General features: G+C 42.3%; 1 protein-coding gene across 1 annotated transcript in view; it reads right to left on the bottom strand.

Moving 5' to 3' along the window:
• GCLC (glutamate-cysteine ligase catalytic subunit) overlaps positions 1 to 11,718 on the bottom strand; it is a 38,158-nt gene extending 26,440 nt beyond the window's left edge. Inside the window, exon 1 of the mRNA XM_064650345.1 lies at positions 11,370 to 11,718. Coding sequence (XP_064506415.1) covers positions 11,370 to 11,519 — 150 coding nt within the window. The 5' untranslated portion in view covers positions 11,520 to 11,718. The remainder of the gene's footprint in view (positions 1 to 11,369) is intronic.
• Positions 11,719 to 20,215: the final 8,497 nt, after the last annotated feature.

Genomic DNA, 20,215 nt, shown 5'->3' with positions numbered 1-20,215 from the left:
AGGGATGGGTGCTGATCTCTTCTCTGTGGTTATCAGTGACAGAAACCAAGGGAATGAAATTGTGTCAGGGGAGGTTTAGGTTGGATATTAAGAACAGGTTCTTCACCCAGAGGGTGGTTGGGCACTGGAACAGGCTCCCCAGGGAAATGTTCAGAGCACCAAGCCTGACAGAGTTCAAGAAGCATTTGGACAATGCTCTCAGGCACATGCTCTCAGGTGTGACTCCTGGGGATGGTCCTGTGCAAGGCTAGGAGTTGGACTCGATGATTCTAGTGGGGCCCTTCCAATTCAGCATATTCTGTGTGTGATTCTGTGTAAAGATGTGGTCTCCCAGCTTCTCCCTGCAGCAGCCATGCTCAGCACAGCCTCAGTGGACAAATCCCTCCGACAAGCCCAGGTCTGTCTGGCTCTCAGAAGTGCTGTAACACCTTACCAGGCAAAGGAACAACAGTTTGGCCAGCAAGGTTGCAAAAGCTTTAAATTCACACACACATAGAGCAAGCCTAAAAAAATGTATTGTTCATAGTTAAATGCATTAGAAAAGCAAATAAATTCTTTGTTCAAGCAAATACTCTAACAGAACTACCCATGAGCCAACATAAAGAAAAACTGTTCTTTACAGGTTTCCTTCCTCTCAACTACTGGCTTGCAATGTACTGCATCTACAAAGTACTTCCACGCCAGCTCAACTCCACTGCCGAATCTTCTTGGGAAGCAGAATGCACCATTAGCTTGCTAGCAGAACAGCCCCCAGAATGGCATTACTTCACTTACTACAATTATTTCTCCGAGTTTGCTACAAAGAAAATTTCAGGCTTTTGAAAATTCTTTGATGTCGCCTCTGTAAATACAAGTGAGACCTTGAAGCCTCTCAGCTGTGGAGAACCGCAACCACTCTCCATTCATTAAGTCAAACAGTTCTGCTAGTCTTGCCTGGTGGCAGTGGGTAAGCCTGTGGCAATGGGTAAGCATGTCTGAAATTGTGTTTGAATGCCTGAGTTATTTGACCATAACTACACATACATTATTTCTGCATAAAGTGCACTTCTTAAAAATGAAGGTGTTATCAGTCAAACAATCCTTTAGTACTAATTCCAAGGAACGAGGAGAACCGAAATTGTCACACGTGCTACACTGTTGTCTTCAATGCAGGCTCACTGCCTGGTGTGTAGTGCCAATTCACACACCAAGACAAGGTATTTCTATTTAATTATAGAATTGTCAAGGTTGGAAGAGACCTTTAAGGTCATCCAGTCCAATCGTCAGCCCAGCACTATCACTGTAATCACTCAACTGTATCATGCACTGCCAGATCAAGATGCCTCTTAAGCACCTCAAGGAATGGTGACCCCATTACCTCCCTGGGCAACCTATTCCAATGCCTGACCACCCTAACAGTGAAAAACTTTTTTCTAATATCTAATCTGAATCTCCCCTGTCTCAGCTTAAGGCTTTATTCTTAATTTATGCAAAGTAGGGAGCTAGGTGGTAACCCACAAAAGGCTAGCTACCTGATCATCAAAACTTTATACCATTTATATGTTTTAGGAAACGAAGAAATCACTGTTCATTGACCACAAGTTACATAGTTCTCTTATTAATTAGTATTCTACCTTCTATTGGTTAAATGACTCTCTCGCTTTTCATGCTAATTAGTCCGCATGCTCGGTCTTTCTCTTCTTTTGGGTTGGTTGGTTTCTTGAGTTGGTGGGTTGTGAGTCAGTGCTGGGAAGCTCCCTCTGCCAAAATTACCTTTTATCCAGTTGGAGCCGATCTCAGCACAGTTGCTGAGTTGGCTTTGTTAGTTTTTTCCTTATCTTGGGAGTTGTGCCAAATGTCCTTGTGGCCTGTAAATTCTGTGTTCTTTGTGCCCACTATCAGTAGTACATCCTTCTGCCTAAGTTTTACTAACCTCTCCCCCTAGCTCTGAGATCACTGAGCATGTCAAGCCCTAAAGCTTAACAAGGCAATTCTACCGACAAGTAATTTGTCTGTCCAGCACCTGGACATCAACATTGTATCAATTGTCCAAATACTTGCCTTGGCAGTGGTCTGCTTCCCAATATCAAATCCCTCCTCAAACACTCAGTTTAACACCATCATGCTAAGTACACACGGAACAAAAACTATGTAACAGCTGAGAGTAAAATCTCTGCTCTAGAGTTAATGTTAAAATTCTTTTAACAAGTATTTTCCACGAGTTACTTCCGCCTACCAGAACATAAGAAAAGCAGAGAGTCTGGACTTCAGTAAGCTCAGAAGTAAGGTGTAGAGAAGATGACAGAAGAGATGAAAATAGTTTAGAAGAATTATCTGAAGAGAAGCTTTTTTGAGAGAAAAGCAATGCAAGCTTGCACACTCTGCAGCTGTGAAAAACAGTACCTTGCATTAGCCTTGTACCACACTCCTGACCGTCCATCTCAGATGTAGATGTCCCATGTCTGGAATTGTTCAAGGCCAGTTTCGAAGCAGCTTTTAGCAACCTGGTATAATGGAAGATGTCTTTCCATGATCTTCAAAGGTCCCTTCCGACTCAAACCGTTCTGTGCTTCTAAAAAACCTCATCACAAGGGACTCATGGTCTACTGCTGTTTCTCAAAGGCAATCTTAATGACAGCTTCTTTCTCCTTCCACTTGGCAGCTATTGCCACACATACTTGGAGAAACTGTTAGCAATCTCTTCATACAAGCCTTCCCTCAGGCTTTACAAGAAATTGAAATTTTTCCCTAAACGTCCAATGAGGTCTCATGGCTTTGTTTACTACTACCAGAAGCCACTACCAACACTTAAGTATTATCATGTAGTATGCCTCATATATTTGTGCATACAGTAGAAAACAAAAACTAAGGTAAACTTTCCTCTCAAGAGCATCAACAAAACAAAACCCCTTTTCCCCAGTTATTAAGCTCACATGGAAAAAAAAAAGTAGTTCCTCTATATACTTGGTCAGTTAATGTATCATTAAAATACCACTACCATTAAATGACAGCCCAGAGAACAAACTTTTAATAACTTGATTGTTCATTAAAGAACCTCTGCCACAGTGTTAGATGGAAAAAGCAAGTATTTTCTGTAAGTACAAATACTTCTGACGCACATAGAGCATAATATTCAAGATGGTTTTTTTAATGTAGTTATTTTCTTACTACTGCTGTGATAAAACATGGAGCCACAGAAATAATCAGCTGGTAATATACTGTTAATGAAGGGTTTACTGGCTTACAAGGGTGAGCCTAAGCCCCAAGGGAGGTAAATTCAGAGAGAAACAAGTCTGGAAGTGCCACAGAGACTGCTTACCCTGCTTCTAGCCAGCAAGCCCCAAAACTGCACACTGGCATGACGCAAGGAATTTCCACGCTCATGAGATTACTATGGATGTTCTCTGCAACAGAAATAATTGCAAAAATCTGCCACAAACAGCTGAACCAAGATTCAAATATAATTCCCAAAATGCTTAGTTTTGATTAAGCAGATTTGAAGTGGCCAATTCAACGAACAAAGCACCATCACCAGCTCTGTAGAAAACCAACTCAGAGAAACCATGTCCCAGAAACAAAGCACAACTCATGTTTTCCATTATTTTGACAATAATAAAAAAAACCCAAGAACTTCTATGCCACAATAAAGATGACCATAGATAAAAAAACCAAAGAGGATGCAGGGGCTCTCAACTCAGTAAATAGAGCAACCCCCAGCTAAGTGCTCTTGCCTGTCTCTCCTCCTATGTGCCAACATCAGAGCTGCAGATTTTCTTTTGCACATGACACAACGTGAACAGAGGACATTCTGTGCTGCACACACCACAAACCAGGAAGCTGGGTTACTGAAAATTAAAATAGAGAAGGTATAAACATTTGCATGATTCTAAAGAAGTAAAGATGTAGTGCATTACAGGAAAAAAGTGTCTTCTTTGACTGCTGTACTATGTAACACCTGAGGTTAATACTGTTAAAAAGACTGGGATAATGTTAATTTTAGATTTCTGCAGCAAAGACAATTTTTTATTTATTCAGCTGTGAAACAAGATGCAGCAAGCTTCTAAGTTGCCTTTTGCATCATAAAGCAAGAGTAGAAAAACCAAACATGCAACATCAACAACAAAATCTTTCTTGTACTCATCCTTCTAATTCATCCTTTCTCATACTGTTAACTAAAATAAGGCATCTGCACAGTAAGAATAGGTCCTGTGGGAAAAGAGGAATTACAATCCACCACTTGACATCCACAGAAGGAAGTCCACTGTTAACAGAATATTTCATTGTCAGAAATATAAAACCAGTAGGTAATTTAAGCTTCTCTTATTAAAATCTGACATTGAAAAGGAGGAAATCAATGTTGACCATGGGGGCTGGTCACTATTTATGACAAACTGCAGCTTGCTTTGGGAAAAAAAAATAAAAAAAGACAAAAACTCCACAACAAAAAAACCCCCCAAACCTCCAAACTGGTTTTCATTAATTACAAAATTAACTTTTCAAAGAGCATCTCAGTATAAACTACAGTAAGTCCTGTACTGTCCCATGCACAGTGCATCCAGCACCAAAGCTCTCAGGTAGGTCACTAGTGCTGCACTACAACCCATACATATCTTGCCACCCAGACATGGAAGAACTGAGCAGGAGGGAGATGAAGCAAAATTATCAGCCACTGGGTGGGTTAACACACTGTGCATGTTTTGAGAGCTAGAGGGTTTAGTTTAGGTTTTCCCTGACATGAGGATTAAAGCCGGTCAGAAAAAGTAGTTCCATGACCGTCAGTCCAAGTAACCAGGGAAGGAATAAACACGAAGACTCTTCAAGGCCACCTATCTTGTTCAAGTCAAGATTTAAAGAGTTATATTTACATGCATTCGTGTATTCATTTTATAGGCTGCATATATACACTCACAGCTGTCACGAAGTGTGAGCTGAGGCACTAACATCATACCTTCAGACCCTGCCCCAGCAACACTGCTATTTTAAACAGCAAGTATCCACACCAAAAGGTATTAAGGAAGCACTAAATCTTACTGTAAACAAATAATTCCACTGTCCCTTTATTTAGCCAAATAAAGCTCAGAGAGAAAGGATGAACAAGCAGACACGTGACAACCAAATCGTTCAAGTGCTGCTTCCCCCCCAGCTGGCCAGCAGGCAAGCACATCGATTAAGACAGCTCCCATTGAGATGCATCCACACATGCCACATTTGGCAGGGGCCATCAAGAGGAATTTCTGCATGAAAGAAATTCAAAAACGCATTCTGTTTGGGGAATTTTGCTGGGGGAGGGCAAGACTAAAAGCATTTGTCTTAAAATGACAAGAACTCAAATAAAAAAAATAATTCATAGGCTTTAGGCCATGCTACCTTTATTATAAGCACAAGACTCCCAGGAAAAGCTTTAAAACAAAGCAATTTCAGCACACTGGTATATTGCAGCAGTTTGTACGAAGTGAGAACGTGAGATCATCATAAAAGTGATGATGCATCTGTATAACGATTTGGTTGAATTTTTTTTAAAGACCCCCTATTACTGACATTCAGGAAAATGCAACCACTGTTTTTTGTGATTCTGTTTTATTCATAAGATATACAACAAAGAGCTAGTTAGAAAGCTTCAGACAAACACTAAAGAAACCCCGCAAGTCACCTACAATTATCTAAGTGGTTTGGATAAATGGACAAACATCTTGCAGCACATGGAGTTTAAAAAAATCCTAATAAACTGTCTATTCTTGTTGTTCCTGTAACTGTCTATCTCAGCTTCAAAGCTATCATGTGGCATCTTGTTCTACAGGACACCTAGGCTTTGTAAAGTAAATAACTATATTAAAAGGACATCTTCTGCTTTTCTGCTCTATTAGGTTAGCCAAATTTCTTGTAAAGTGAGAAAAGAACACCGCCTTTCCTGTACACTGTGATGCTCTCTGAACCTATTCCTTTGTTTATAATTTCTGGTCCTTTCTTATCTCTTTTTGAACATTTTTGTGCACAAGTGTCTCTCACTAAGCCTCATTGTTGTCTTTTAGCAAAGAGATGACTAAAACTTCAACTGTGTATTTTAGAGATAGTAGCTGTTCTTATTTTATGCAGCTGGTGAGCTAGATTCACCATTGCTAAAAAATGCCCTAGATTTTTTCCTGGTTTTAAATGGGTAACAGACAAACCAGAGTCTCAAATTGTGTGCATTTGAACCCCAATCCATTTCCTTAAGATGCGGCAATAATTTTACCAGTCTGAAGTTCTGCAGACTGTAAAGTAACATCTCTGATCTTATCACTTACATATTGCTACTGCCTTGAAAAAAAACAAAACCAGAACAGGCTATAAACTCTAGCAAGACATTAATGCAACTGCTAGTTACCTAGGAAGAATCACTCAAAAAGAAATGCAGGTCTTTTCACAGCCCAGCCTTTCATTAGGAAAAGGGAGAAAGCTTTCAAGAGTCATGCATCTTCTAAACAGGAGCGATACCTTTGGGACATTCTGGTAAGAAACCTCTGGCCTCTTGCAGCACCTGAGAAGGGCTGCTTTGCTTCTTGCACGAGGAAGTGCTGATTAGCAACTGTTCTTTTTAGTTCTCATTTAGCTTATTTACAAGGTATAATTAAAAAACTAAAAGATAAGGAGGGGAATAAATCAAATGTACAGGACAAAGACCAAAAGAAGCTTAAAAAGGGCTGAGAAAGAAGTAACAGGAAGAAAATAGAACAAACAACCAAACCCAAAACCAAACTAGAATTGACTCAGTAAGATTTCAACTTGCAAGCAGTGCAGTGGCACATTTTTCATGCTGCCTCATACACATCATTATCAAACCTATTTAAGGGTCTCCAAATTTCACTTCAAGTTTCCATTAAGAAAACTAGTTTTTAAAAGCTGAAGATGCTTATTGTGTGCTGGGTTCCAACACTGACAGGAATAAGACTCATACACAACAAAAGGGTCATTGTGTCCAATTTAACTAAACAAGGCTGAGAAAGTTAGATTCCCATTTCATTCACATATACTTTCAAATAAAACTGTTGTGTTTTGCCCATGCTTGCTTTTTACATCCCCTCCTTCTGAGGGGATCTCCCTCCAGCACACCTTTCTTGAAATTTTCATATGCTGAAGCAGCTCCTCCTTATTCTTTGCAGACTGTGGAAGACAAGTATTACATGCACATATGAACACATGTATCTGTAGTTAAGCATGAGCTGCCGTGACTCGTACACTTGTGTGCACACTCAGAACAAAGCAGCAGCAGCGAGCCCAGCCAAGGGCCAGCCATTCCACTTGTCTGATCTGAGTGTCTGCATAAAGCTGCAAAGAGAAATTTAAGCAATGTCCATCACTTAGAGGAATGCAATCAGCACACAAGAGGCACTAAACAGCACAGGAGACTAATAATGCACTGGCACAGAAGACAGCTTTTTGGGACAAAAGTAGGAAGCAGCAGAATAGGCTTTGGCTAAAACCCTTTAAACTTCTAGTTTTAAACTACTAAGATCTGCCAAGCTGCACAAACTAATTGTTTCGCATAGTATCTGCTAACTCTACTGGAGTCCTAACACACAATATTGAAAAGTTGCAGGTTTTAAATTCTGAAATAAAAACCAAAACAAAATAAAACTTAATGATAATGACTCTGCAAATCCAAAGTTTAGCATACGTTATTGCATGGAAGAGGAAGATGCAAACACAAGGAGATTATACCTTATATTATACCTATTATACACAGGGTCTCATCAGCAGATCTAATTGTTGCCCAATTTTTGTGAGCATTAAGGCACGGATAGTGAAGCAGGGTTTGATGAGGGATAATGAGATAGTTCACTGTTTTGTATTCCCCACAGTCAGGAGAAGTCAAGCATAAACAGAGAGGCCAACTGTCAGTTTTAAATGAGGTAGAAGGATGATTAAGAGGCAAAAGACCTTACCTGCAAATGCAGATTCAAGGAGACCTTTAGAAAGCTTTTTTTAAAGCAAGTCTTATTCTGTTCCAGTCACATTTTGTAGGCTTTTTTTTTTTTTTTACCACTGCAAAGACTTCACAGTTGCAGAAAACAGAGTAAAAAAGTACTTACCTCAAAAGAGATAACAGCTCTTGGTTCTACTAACCCTGCAAGCAGTAAGAGAGCTGACTTTTCAAGAGCCAGCACAAACAGTGTTTTGACCTTTCCAGCTCTTTACTCAGGAGAAGACAAGATATTAGGGAATGCTACCCTGCAATGCAAGTTGTGATGCTGTCTTGCTCCCTTCCAAACAGATGCCACCAGCCTCAACACTTCTGCCTGGCACCCAAGGAACAGAAAGCACACGATGATTTCCCAGTTTCATTCCCTTGGGATCTAGGGGATGGAGGCCCTAGGATGTTACAAGTATCCTTGAGATTAGCTCAGTTGGTTAGAGCCTGGTGCTAATAACACCAGGGTTGTGGGTTTGATCCCTGTATGGGTCACTCACTTAAGAGCTGGTCTTGATGATCCCTGTGGGTCCCTTCCAACTCAGAATATTCTGTGATCCCAAAGGACCATCACAGTTTTATAATGAGTTTTACAACACACATGGAAAAGTGGAGTCCTGTTGAAAACAAAACCAAAGCAAAGGCTAGTTCTATACCACTGACTAAACATAGTATTTCCTTTTCACAATGGCATCACCTAGACGGTGACAACCTTTAAAGTATTCACACATATGCCCTGAAAGACAAACTCAGCATGTACTAACAAAGCTGGCTTTTTTCCTCATGAGCATTCCTTAAAAAAAAATTAGAAAATACATTTTCACCAAACATTGTCTCAGAAACATCTCTTGAACACAAAAGTAATTTTGTTTTTTCTGATTTTATCTCCACCATTACATGAGGGGTGTCATCTTCATTCTTGATTTCTATCTTCAAGAAGTTTTTAAAATAATTAAACACCCTCAGGCTATGATGTTACACATGAAGGTCAAAGTGCACAAAAGGCTTTTTATGAAAACTGTCCAATTAGTCAGTTGATTCATCTAAGCTGCATATAAACGTGGCGCCACTTTCTAATAACTAGATATTTGAGAGGAAAAATGGAAAACAAATTTACTGCTTTCTGCACTAGTCTATCTACAGCACAGCTCAAGGAAGTTATGGGCAGAGGTACAGTTTTGTGTTTGCACAACAAGAGCAGACTGGCTACAAGTCCCTGGTCCATTAACACACTCTTAAATGCTGTGTTACATAAAAATATATAATTGCATAACACAGTAGAACAAAGGTAAGTTGCCACACCTGAGTTTATTATCATTTGTTAAAATGAAGAGGTAGTTGAACTGGGTTACCTGACCTCTGAATGTTCATAGGCATTTCAAAAACTGCTCTTACTTCTCATCAAAATAATAGCTTCAATGATACTGCTCTTAAAATTCTGCCTCTTGCCATGCTGGGCATGATAGAAGAAAACTGTGAATCTCCTTAAACATAATGCACCATTTACTGAGCATAAATATTTTGTTCAGTACGGTCCCCCAGCTGAAGGAAGAAAGAGGCTGCCAGAGTCCAGTCTCACCACACAGCTAAGACTACCAAGTGACCAGCTGTGGGTGCTGCAGAGGCTGGTTCTGCATGACCCTTTCCTCCACATGCGCCTGCTACTTTCCTCACATTAAGCACAGTTTGTTGGATCTAGCAGTGAAACAGCTGAAGCTCTGCCGAGAAAACAAACCATCCTCAAAACTGAACGGGAGAAGAGTTTTCTGCTGGGTTAACTTTTCAAACTCAGATGGCCAGTAAAAACACAAGACAGGCAGCAGAAACCCAAGTCTGGAGCCTGGAAGGGAAGCTTGCTAATGGATGAACCTTAGCTATCTTGTGAAATCTCACTCTGAGAAAGCAAGGAGAACTAAAATCTAACATCCATAGAAAAATGAGCATCCTATCTTAAAGATTAATGAGAAAACCCTCAAGCTAAGTCTCAGAGCAATACGCAGACTGTCTATATTCCTGGACTCAAGGCTGTGAGGCTTTTTTGTCAGCATAATTTCAGTCATATAAGACGTAGGAACACAGAGACATCAGATAGGGGTAGATAAAAGTATATTTAAATCTCCTGAGTCCATGCCACTCTGGCTGCAAAACTCTGGTGTAGACAACACATATTTTCACTCAACAGATTTTAGTAGCCAAGCCCCCATTCACTCACAGAAGCAGCTCCTGCTGTTATGTGAACAGTGATAGGAATTCCTTAAAAGAAGTACAGACTTTAAGAGACAAGTTCTCTCAAAGTGCTCATGGTGAACAGCATTTTCCTTTGGCAAAGAGCATCTGTGAACAGCTACTGGTACCACCTGGACAAAGTTTTCTCACAAGTCCCTTTGCCATTCAGAAAGCAAACTGTGCATGACACAGATGCAATGGCCAAGTTCCCACGTTGTTCACATCCTACTCTGCTCTTCCAACTGCCCTGCAGTCACATCACAGGTACCTCTTAAGTGACCAACGCTGGACCTCACCAACACCACGATCAAGAACAGCCACTAGTGCAGCACATCTGAAGCTGCTCCCTGTCTCCAGGGGAAGCTGGGTCCCTCGGCCAATCCTACGGATCAATAGAGGAGACTCTGCTTCTCGCAGAGTGCTGTCAGGCTGTGGCACAATTCAGCACAGGTTTACAAGGCAATACGCCTAAGACCTGTGGCTAAAGTTACGGTGCTCGAGCACAAAGCACCTGTAACAAAGTTCCAGTCATGACCCGAGTAATCATCCTGATCCTTGTTTGGAAGGCAGGCTGACATGTACAGGACGCCCAGGAGACTCTGGGGTAAAGCAAGGCTCGGCAGGTCTCTTTCCACGGGGATCAGGAGGGACACTGCGCGGCGAGAGGGCTGCCACTGCAGAGCCACTCGCACATCCTCGGTCCTGCTTCCCTCGCTCGCCTCCCAAAAACAGAGTCTGGGGCTGAGCTGGCACTGCTGTGGAGTCCAGGCACACACATGCTTCACTCAGACCTCGCTCCAGAGAACATAAACTCCGGGGAAGGAGCGAGTGCTGCCGGGCATCACCGCCCCGGGAATACACCTCCCGAGGGGCTGCCCAGGCCAACCGACCGTTGCCAGGCGGGAACACTGGAAGTTGTGTTAGCGTTTCGGAAACGCTCAGAGTGGGGCAGCCGTGCTGGTAACGAGAGGTAACGCGAGGGCAGCCGTGCTGCGCAACGACAGGCGGCGAGCGTGTGTGTGTGTGCGGGGTAAACAAAGCCCCGCCGGGCAGCCCCGCACCGTCCCCTCCCGCAGAGCCGCCGCGGCCGAGGGCCGGGCCCTCCCCGGGCACTGCGGCGGGCACGGCCCGGCCCGCACTCGAGCGGCACCTGCGCCCGCCCGCGCGGGCGGCAGAGGCCGCGGCGGAGGCCGCGCCCGGCCGAGGTCTCACCCACCTCGTCGCCCCACTTGAGCACGTCCTTGTGGCGGTCGCGCAGGGCGCGGTAGATGTGGAGGAACTGGAGGATGCCGTGCCGCCGCACGTGCTCCGCGTGCCGCCGCGTCTCCTCCCAGCTCAGCGGCGAGCCCTGCGACAGCAGCCCCATGCCGGCCGGGAGCGGGGGAGGCCCGGGAGGCGAGCGGAGCCGTAGCGAGCGGAGCGGGTGCGCTCCGAGCCGCGGGTGCGCTCTGCACTCTGAGCCGCTGCGGCGGCCGCCCCGATCCCGGCGCCGCACGTGACGGCGGCCGCGCGTCAGGCCGTGACTCAGCACTTTCCGTCGGCAGGCACCGCCCCCGCGGGCTGAGCACGGCCCGGCGGCCCCGAGGTGTGTTCAGCGCGGGGTGCCCGGGGAAGAACGGAGGGAGAGCCCTCGGGAAAGCGAATGCGGGGAACGGCTGCGCCGGCAGCGCCCGCGAGCGCCGCTGCCCCGCTCTCTCCGCGCACGCCCCGGGCACGGGGGAGGAGGCGTCGGTCGCGTGCGCAAGGCGACATGGCGGCGGGAAGGTGTCCGCGGCCCGGCCGGGGCAGCGCAGGGCAGGGCAGGGCTTGCCGGGCTGGTGTTCCGAGTGGAAAGAGACCCTTGTGTGACTGAAAGCGCCCAAATAAAGCTCCTGAGTGAAAGCACGGACGGCGTGTGAGCGCTGCTGTGTATTTATTATAGATCAGAGCACACGTCGCAAAGAAAATTACGATTGGAGTGGATGGAGTGAGACCCGGAGAGGTGATGCCTCATCTCCCGGAGACGACCTCCTCTGCATCTCTTGGGTTGCCGAACCCTCATCTCGTGGTGCCAAGCACTGGCCCGTCTCGTGAAGTTGCTGAAAATGTGTCTGTTACCTGGCAATTGTCCTGGACCGAATCAGAACAGTATTGTCTCAGGGAAGTGGATGTGGGAGCATGTCGAGGCGTTGACACAAAATAGAGGGAAGGCCTATCAGTGCTATGTCTTTACAAAATGAAGAGACAAAAGGCACTGAGCATTAATGTGAAGGGAAAGGCTCTCGCTGCTGAGCAGCAGAAATTCATTACTCCTGGACTCTTCGTTGTATACACAGAGCTCTTCATAGGCCTTAGGGACAAGCACGGCTAGTATGCAGTAGGATAAGCTAAGGCTTTGCGAATTTGTAAGGTATTTAAATTGTGGTATAGCCCACTAATGGATGAACTGTATTATTAGATATTTCATTAACTGAATGACGATACTGAGAAGAACTACCTAATTGTCTTTCCTTCAGGATACGAGGTGCCTCAAAGCTCCCAACACATTAGAATAAAATATCTAAAATGCATTAGTGGAAGATAACAAATATTACAGTAAAACCACTCAAAAATATTTTTTTAATGATTTAAGTTTCTACAGAAAGGGCAGCATTGACAGAACAAGAACAAGCAGTGGCCATTAAAATTACAAACATTTAATTTATACTGTGCTGTTCTTAAGGGCTCATGACTTTTTAAAAAGTGATGTTTTTTGCTGAAATTGTAAAGGCTGATCTAATTGAAAGCAATGCTGTTGTTGGTACTATTGTAGATTTGGAGAGGGCTGGTTGGGTTAGTTTGAGGGAGAAGAAAATAATCTTTTCTTCTAGTTGAAAACTAGTTGAAAAGTCAGGAGGTCAAAAGTCTCATACTTGGCAATGGGAGCCTCATGAGGTGTATCACTCATGCAAAAGCCAAGCTGTATTTTATTTCAGACCTGAGGGGATAAAGAGGCTTCATGCACCACCCTGCATGTTGCATGTTGGGCAGTTGCACCAAAAGATCAAGATTCCATGTTGGTCCCACTGTGCTGTTACCCAGCCTCAGGTCTTCCACAGCTTTAAGTTGGAGCTGAAGCACCTGAGGAGCCCCTGCAGTGACAAGTAGCACCAAGGAGCACAGCTCACAGCTGTGTTAGCCCCATTCCTGCTCTTGGGGCAGTGGAGCCTGGTTTTGGAGCAAACTTTATTATATCAGATCAAACTTAACATTGTTGTCTTATGAATCCGGGCAAACCTGTCCAGGTTATTTGGGATCCATGCTCCCAGTTCACTTGGCTGATAGTGAGAGCACTGTGTTGCTGAGAAAGTTTTTTGAAAAACTGGGTATTTGGTATGATCCCGGACGCTTTGAGTGTGCTGCTGTGTATAATGGACTGTAAACATTTCCAGCAACATACACAAAATTTTGAAACTAAGATCGAAACTGAGATGAGCTTTATTATAATGCAGGCTGCTATTACGCAGTCTGCACTCCTCAGCTGACCACTAATGCTACTCTTTGACCTGAAATTCAAGAGCACATTTTCAGTGTCTGTCTTTCTCGACATTTAAACTCATTTTTTTGTTATTTTACTGCCAATATCTGCTCTATTTCCAGTCCTGTGTGCTTAGTCTTATCAACAATAGAGCTAATACATTGTTTATAACAGAAACCCAAAATATTTTCCTTCCGCATCAGTAAAACTGATAAAGATATAAATCTTTTCTCACAGTGTAATCTCTAGTGTAACAGCGTGACAAATCGGGTCTATTTATGAGGTGTTCACCACCTTCAGCTGAAGCTTTTTTTCCTTCAGTTCCAATGAATGTGTTCTGGCGGTGTAGGGCGATCCGTAGTCTTTTTCCTTTGCAGGCAACTGTGGAACAGGGAAGGACTAAGGCATTCTAAGGCTGACAGCATCATATGCAGAAGCGTTCATTTGCACATCACCCAAAATATGACTTCGAGACAAACCATCATTGTATAATATCTGCCTACATGCATAATGTTGTATAATTATTTCCAGTACAGTGAGTATCGTGTGCAATTAGTTCCAATATACTTAATATGAAAAAAAACCTTTTCTAAATATACAGGCTGTACTTTGGATGATGTTATTACTTTACTCCATACCCACATTCCCAGCCCCAAGACTTGACTAGTTTCTCTGTACAGTCCAAAGGAAAATTGAGCTTTTGTTTTTTGTTCTCCTCCCTTCTCCGTTTTAGAACAGACACTTAATGGAGAAGCCTTGCCTTGGATGAAAAAGAACACAGATTTTCTGCATCAAATTGTAAAAAGCAAATACTATTCATTTTTTACAGAGATAGAAAAATTGTTTCCAGGTGAGATTCAGCTATTTTTTTATGATAGTGTTGATGCAGCATGACAGCACCCAGAAATGTCTGTGCTAGGAAACAAAAATACTCTAAAAAATTAAGATATACTAAAGCTACAAAATCATAGGAGATTTTACTGATCATTGCATTGAAAACCATTAGAAAGACATCAACTGTTAGAATTTAGATGAAGATCAGTAGGGATCTGGAAATGCTTTACAGTTGGAATAGTTAAGAGAAAAGGCTGATGTACTTTTAATTTAGAGACAGTAAATTGGTGGGAGGAGAATATGTGACTTGGAACCTGCACAACGAGGAGCTGTTTCTCATGTTCCTGCCTTTCTCCACAGAGGATAACTCATTTTGTGTTTTGTGTAGCTGCAAAGCTATTCAAATCAGCTACCACTAAATCTAAATAGAGTAGCTTGGCACTTTGAGAATATACCCACTGGGAGAGGTGAAAGATATGTAGACTCATAGGTGAGGCCACTCCTACAGAATCCTTTCTTTTACTGGCTGTCAGTAGAAGTAATAAGTAAAAAGCAGATGTCTTGTGATGAGGCTGTTATTACAAGGAAGAAAGAAAGATTTGTTTTACTTCATGAATCATCTGCAAAAAGAATTTTAAAGCAGCTTTGTTTGAGGTGATTGTTGAGCTGGCATTGCTGAATATTGTATTACTCTCTGAGTAAAATGAAAAGACTTCAGATTAACCAATCCACTTTCAAAGTTTTGGAATGGTATGTTTGGTAGAAAAAAAGATCATTATAATTTTTTGATCACATTTTTATGCTTCCAGGTCTATAATTTGTGATGTGCACTTGTGCCCAGTACAATTGACTCAGATGAGCAGCAGATGCAATAACTGCTTCGTTTTGAGTGAGGAGGTCTCCAGGCATTTCCTGAGGCACTGGAGAGATCTTAATGCAGAAAGTCTTGCTGACTAGCAGCTTGGATTAAATAATCTGTTTGAAGGGGAGAAGGAAGTCAGGACACTGAAAAGATTCAAGTGAAAGATCTTCTGATGTATCTTCATGTTCAAGCCTTCCTGCTTTGCAGTGAGGAATTTGACTAACAGAGACTTATTCCAGTCTAAGTTATAATGTTGAGTCCTCTCTAAGCTAACTTCTTAATTAGCGTGTGAAAGACACTGTTGTGGCTTGTCAGTATTGCTTTAAAATTTCGTTTTCTTGCTGTAACCTGATGTGGAAATGACTGTAGTAGAATTAAGTAATGTCATGAGTCTGAGTCGTGTATTTCTAGGATTTTTTTTTTTTAATTTCTCATTGATAGATGGTTTTGAGGGTCAGAGTTTTTTACTTACTTCAGTAGGGATGAATTGAGCATTTCAATCTATAAAGTTTCACGTGTTTATGTAAAAAGTGAATATCATCACATTTTTTCACCACTTTGGTCTGTATGAGCATGTTTCTTGAATTTCTCATTTCTTAGTAGCCCACATATTCTTTTGCTGCGTCTGTGGGTCTGATTATGGTGCCTTGATTGAGTCTGGCATATCTAATCATGTCATGAATGCTGAAGGTAACAGCAGAGGTTGTAGTGTGTGAGTAATTCTGTATGCAATTTGCTGAGCTGCTGCCTCTCAGAGTGGTCTGGCATGGTGACTGACACCCTTTGCATCCTGTTCACCTTTTCTCCTGCCACTACCAGTTTCCTTGGAGGTGCCCTGTCCTACCAATTTACCTGTCACTGTGTCTGAATCTCTCCTAAAGAGGGCTCTTTGATGGTATCCACAAGATACAAAGTACTTCCAAAGGAAGTAAGAACTTCCAAATTATTTCCTGGTTTATTTTCTTTCCAACATCTTCTAAACTGGAGAGCCTTTATTATAGGATTATCTTTATATTCTTTTCCACAGGCTGACCTGTGGGGTGTAGATAACAACTGTGTAATAAAAAATAAAAGAATACCAGGTGCTCAATAACAAAACAGAAGACTGACTACCTTCTCATCCTCTCTGCATACCGAGTTGTTTTCTTTAATGCAACATTTCATTCATTGTGAGTATCAGAAGCAGTGAAATTCCTTTTTAGACATAAGGTAAGAGACACAATAGAGACACTACCTTAAACAGAGGCTGTGTGCAAAGTCCTTCCAAAGACTTTGTTGCCAACTAGGCTTTACCAAGGCCTGAATTCAGACATGTGTGCAGCTTAAGTAAGTGACTGAATTCCTTAGGTACTTGAATTCCCACCACAGGCAGGTGTGCTTTTCTTGCACTGAAAGGATACACCAAAAAGTCCTAACTCCATCATCAATATCTCCTAACAAGAATCCACAACCCCCCAAATATTAGTTGAATATTGGTTGGAGCATTCAAAAGCAGAATAAAAAAATCATATTTTTCTCTTTAGCAGCTGTCTCATCTTTCTTGCCACGCTCAAGCTGTAGCATATTTTTTCACATAGAGAAGTTTAGCAGCTAAGAATAAAATACAGATCCATAGTGAAAAAGTAGCAGAATTCCTAAGTAAAATGCATTACTAGCAGCTTTTATATCTATTTTAACACCAGTTTTCAGCATTAAGTGTCTTCCAGACTGAGAAATAAAAGCAGAACCAGTGAGCTGCTCTGCCAGGTACACCCCCAGCCACTGAAAGGCAGAGGGGCCATAGCACTGTCCTGTGCTCCTGCCTTGGGGTGGACCAGGGCAGGTGGCCTGGGCTTAATGGTCCCACTTGGAGGCATATTCCTCTGCCAGGCAGCAACCTAGAGCCATAAGCTTTTCCCACTCTGGGAGCACTTTGATGTGCCATAATGTAGTGAAGTCTCCCTGTCAGAGAAAGCAGATGTCTGATAGCTGTGTAGATACCCCGTATGAATTTGATTCTTCCATACCCACATGCCTTCAGCTCAAGTCCAGCTCAAGGTACTAAAGTACCACAGTATTAAATCTGCAAAGTTGGGAATACCACAACTTTCCGAAGACAGGATCTGTTTTTCCCCCCTTGGTGTGTTTGTTCATTGCCTGGCAGCTTTTTATGTGTTGCAGTTCTGTCTCCTCTTTTCATCCTTCAATATTGTTACTGTAGTGTAAGTTATAGTTCCTGGTGGGCGTAGTCAATATTTACAAGATTGCTCATTGTGTAGGCTTTCAGTCAGGTAACAGTGAACCAAATGGGAGTAATCCTCTTGCTTTTAAAGGTCCATACATACAGGTGTTTGTACATTAGATAAAACCGTAGCACCTAACAACCTAACCTTCAGGAAGAAAATGAGATAGCAGAGAAGGATTTGATAAGAGTTTTTAAAACTCTTATAGTAAAAGCTTTTCAATCTCCTAAGGAAATCCAGAGTCTCAAAAACTTACTTGATTTTAACACCTAATGTTTTTGTCAATTTGAAGCAGGGATCGTCACAAAAAGATTACATATAAGTTTCCTTATATTGAACTTTTTGTCTAAAATACAAAGTCCCAGGCAGTAGCTTAGCCTCAAGAACTGTTACCTAGTTAGAAAGACTAAGGCAGTCAGCAAATACCTTTCACTATTTTTCTAATAACCGCAACGTCATTCTCCTTAACAACTAACCCACACTTCACATGTCAAGAAAAATAATAACTTACAGGGTAATAATACAATTTAGCAATAGCCATTATAAAGAGCCATTATAAAACTAGTGAAAAGCAATCTCAAATTTCTGAGTGCCACACCTTAGTTCCTCTGGCTTTTGATAGCTGGTGAAGGCTAATCTATTTGCAGACATATTATGACATCAAAGTAGTTTTTTGGGGGATATACTGAATCAATAGGATGCATTAAATATCCAGAGTGGAGAAAATAGTCCACCAGTAAGCACACACTGAATAGTCTCCAGAGATCAATTATGCCTTCCTCGGTTGCAAGTTTATCTCCAAATCTTTAATTACAAAGTATTTTCATCTCTTCTATTTCATATTGTATATTGTGTATATATTTTATATGGAGTATAAAGTTCTACTGAAAACTTGAAAATTATTGGAAATGCATTCCCCTTTTCTCTGTGAATGAAATTGGTTGTTTAGTGATTTTCAAAAGAGTTTAGACAGAGATGAGTGCCAAATCAAAATAGTAAGAAGAAACCTTGACAAAAGAGAACATTTAGAGAGACAATCGGTATTTGCTATGGCATACTCTTTGTAGGTAACTGTTATCACCATTCATACCTCTTAGGTGTTTCCACCAGATCAGTACTTCTCAGGGTCTCTCTTCTAGAGGCAAGTTAGAAATGTTTTGGAGACTCTATTTGAAGGAGAAATTAAATGTGAGGTACTGAAAATGCCTCTTGTGAAATTTCTCTAGGTGGACTAATTGATACAATTTTAAAAGTTGGTCTGGTACTTACAGCACTTTTTAATATGTTGTTGTTATTTATAGCACTGCTGAGGAACTGAAAAGTGGTCTTGTGTACAGCAGAGGATCAGAGATGCCAGGATGCTTTGGGTGGGATACAGAAGGATTAATTTAAGTACCTAAACCAATTATTGCCTACCTTACCTTTAGACTCCCCACTTTAGGCCTTGATGCAGTTATCTTTGGGTAAGAGCCTCAGTTTCCCATAAAGTCTGCCATGGAATTACTGCATAACAAAGAGTAGTGACAGCCTGCCATGGAGGCCAGCAGTGGAGAGTGATGAGGAGCAGCATCCTGTGGGATGCAGAGTGCTTTGGAGGCAGGGCACACAGCTTCCCTCCATGCTGTGGCCTGTTGCTGTGCCCCTCTTCCAGCAGGGACCCCCAGGAAGTGAACTGGGCAGTGGTTCAGCAGACACATATTCTTGTCCTGGTCTCTCTCATCCCTCTGCATGCATCTGTGTAGCTAACAAGAGCCAGGAACTGATTAGTGGCATCCCTGTCCTATGCCAGCCTTTAAGCACTTATGAAACTCTGTGCTTGGTGGGCTGTAACTCAGAAAGGTGTTTAATACAGAAGCAGTGACTCAGAAGTGCAGGGGAGAGCACTGGGTCAAAGAGGACTGTTGTGAAAAGGTCAGACCTACTGAGGGACACACTGGTCCAAGCTGTATTTTCCCTAGCAAAGCCATGATGTCGGACTCAGAGAGGTATGGTGACCTACTTATCTCCCTGTACAGAACGTCAGAGGAGAGGTGGATAAAGTGTGTATTGTGTCCTCACCTCTTGTTAAACTTGCTCCCTGCAGAGGGTTGACAAACCATATTCTTCTGGCCATGCAACAGCTGATACTAAAACTATGATGATAAAACAAGAAATATATGCAAAAATCTTTTAAAGTAGTGATACACCTTCATATAATTGAGTATGTATTTATAACCTTTCTTTGCATAAGGTTCATGTTTCAGTTGTTTATATTCCCTATTTCTGCTTGGGGTCTGTAACATATATATGCCTTTCAGATGACATTCGGGAGGACTTTTATGTCAAGTATGAAGAAATAGTTAAACCTGAGCAGGTGAGGTAAGAGTTGGAACCCAAACCCCGCTTTACCTCACCAAATCCCCCAAGGCTCCACTGTTCTAGTATTTGAGGTTTATAGAAAATAACTGCCTGGTTTCTCTCCCATGCCTGTAAATGATTATATGCCTCACATTTCTAACCTCTCACAGTACTGCCACTAATAGCAATACAGTCTCCATGTGGTAACCCAGTTGTTCACATCCGTAATTTCTTTAATCTTTGTCCAAATTCCCATTTCTGCCAACGAATGTATCAGGCATGAAGATAAGAACCAAGGAAATGTAACCCTT

The sequence above is a fragment of the Pseudopipra pipra genome, chromosome 3 (genome assembly GCF_036250125.1).
Source record: "Pseudopipra pipra isolate bDixPip1 chromosome 3, bDixPip1.hap1, whole genome shotgun sequence".
Lineage (NCBI taxonomy): Eukaryota > Metazoa > Chordata > Aves > Passeriformes > Pipridae > Pseudopipra > Pseudopipra pipra.
Note: the sequence above shows the minus strand (reverse complement) of the source record. Positions and strands in the feature narration are given on the sequence as shown.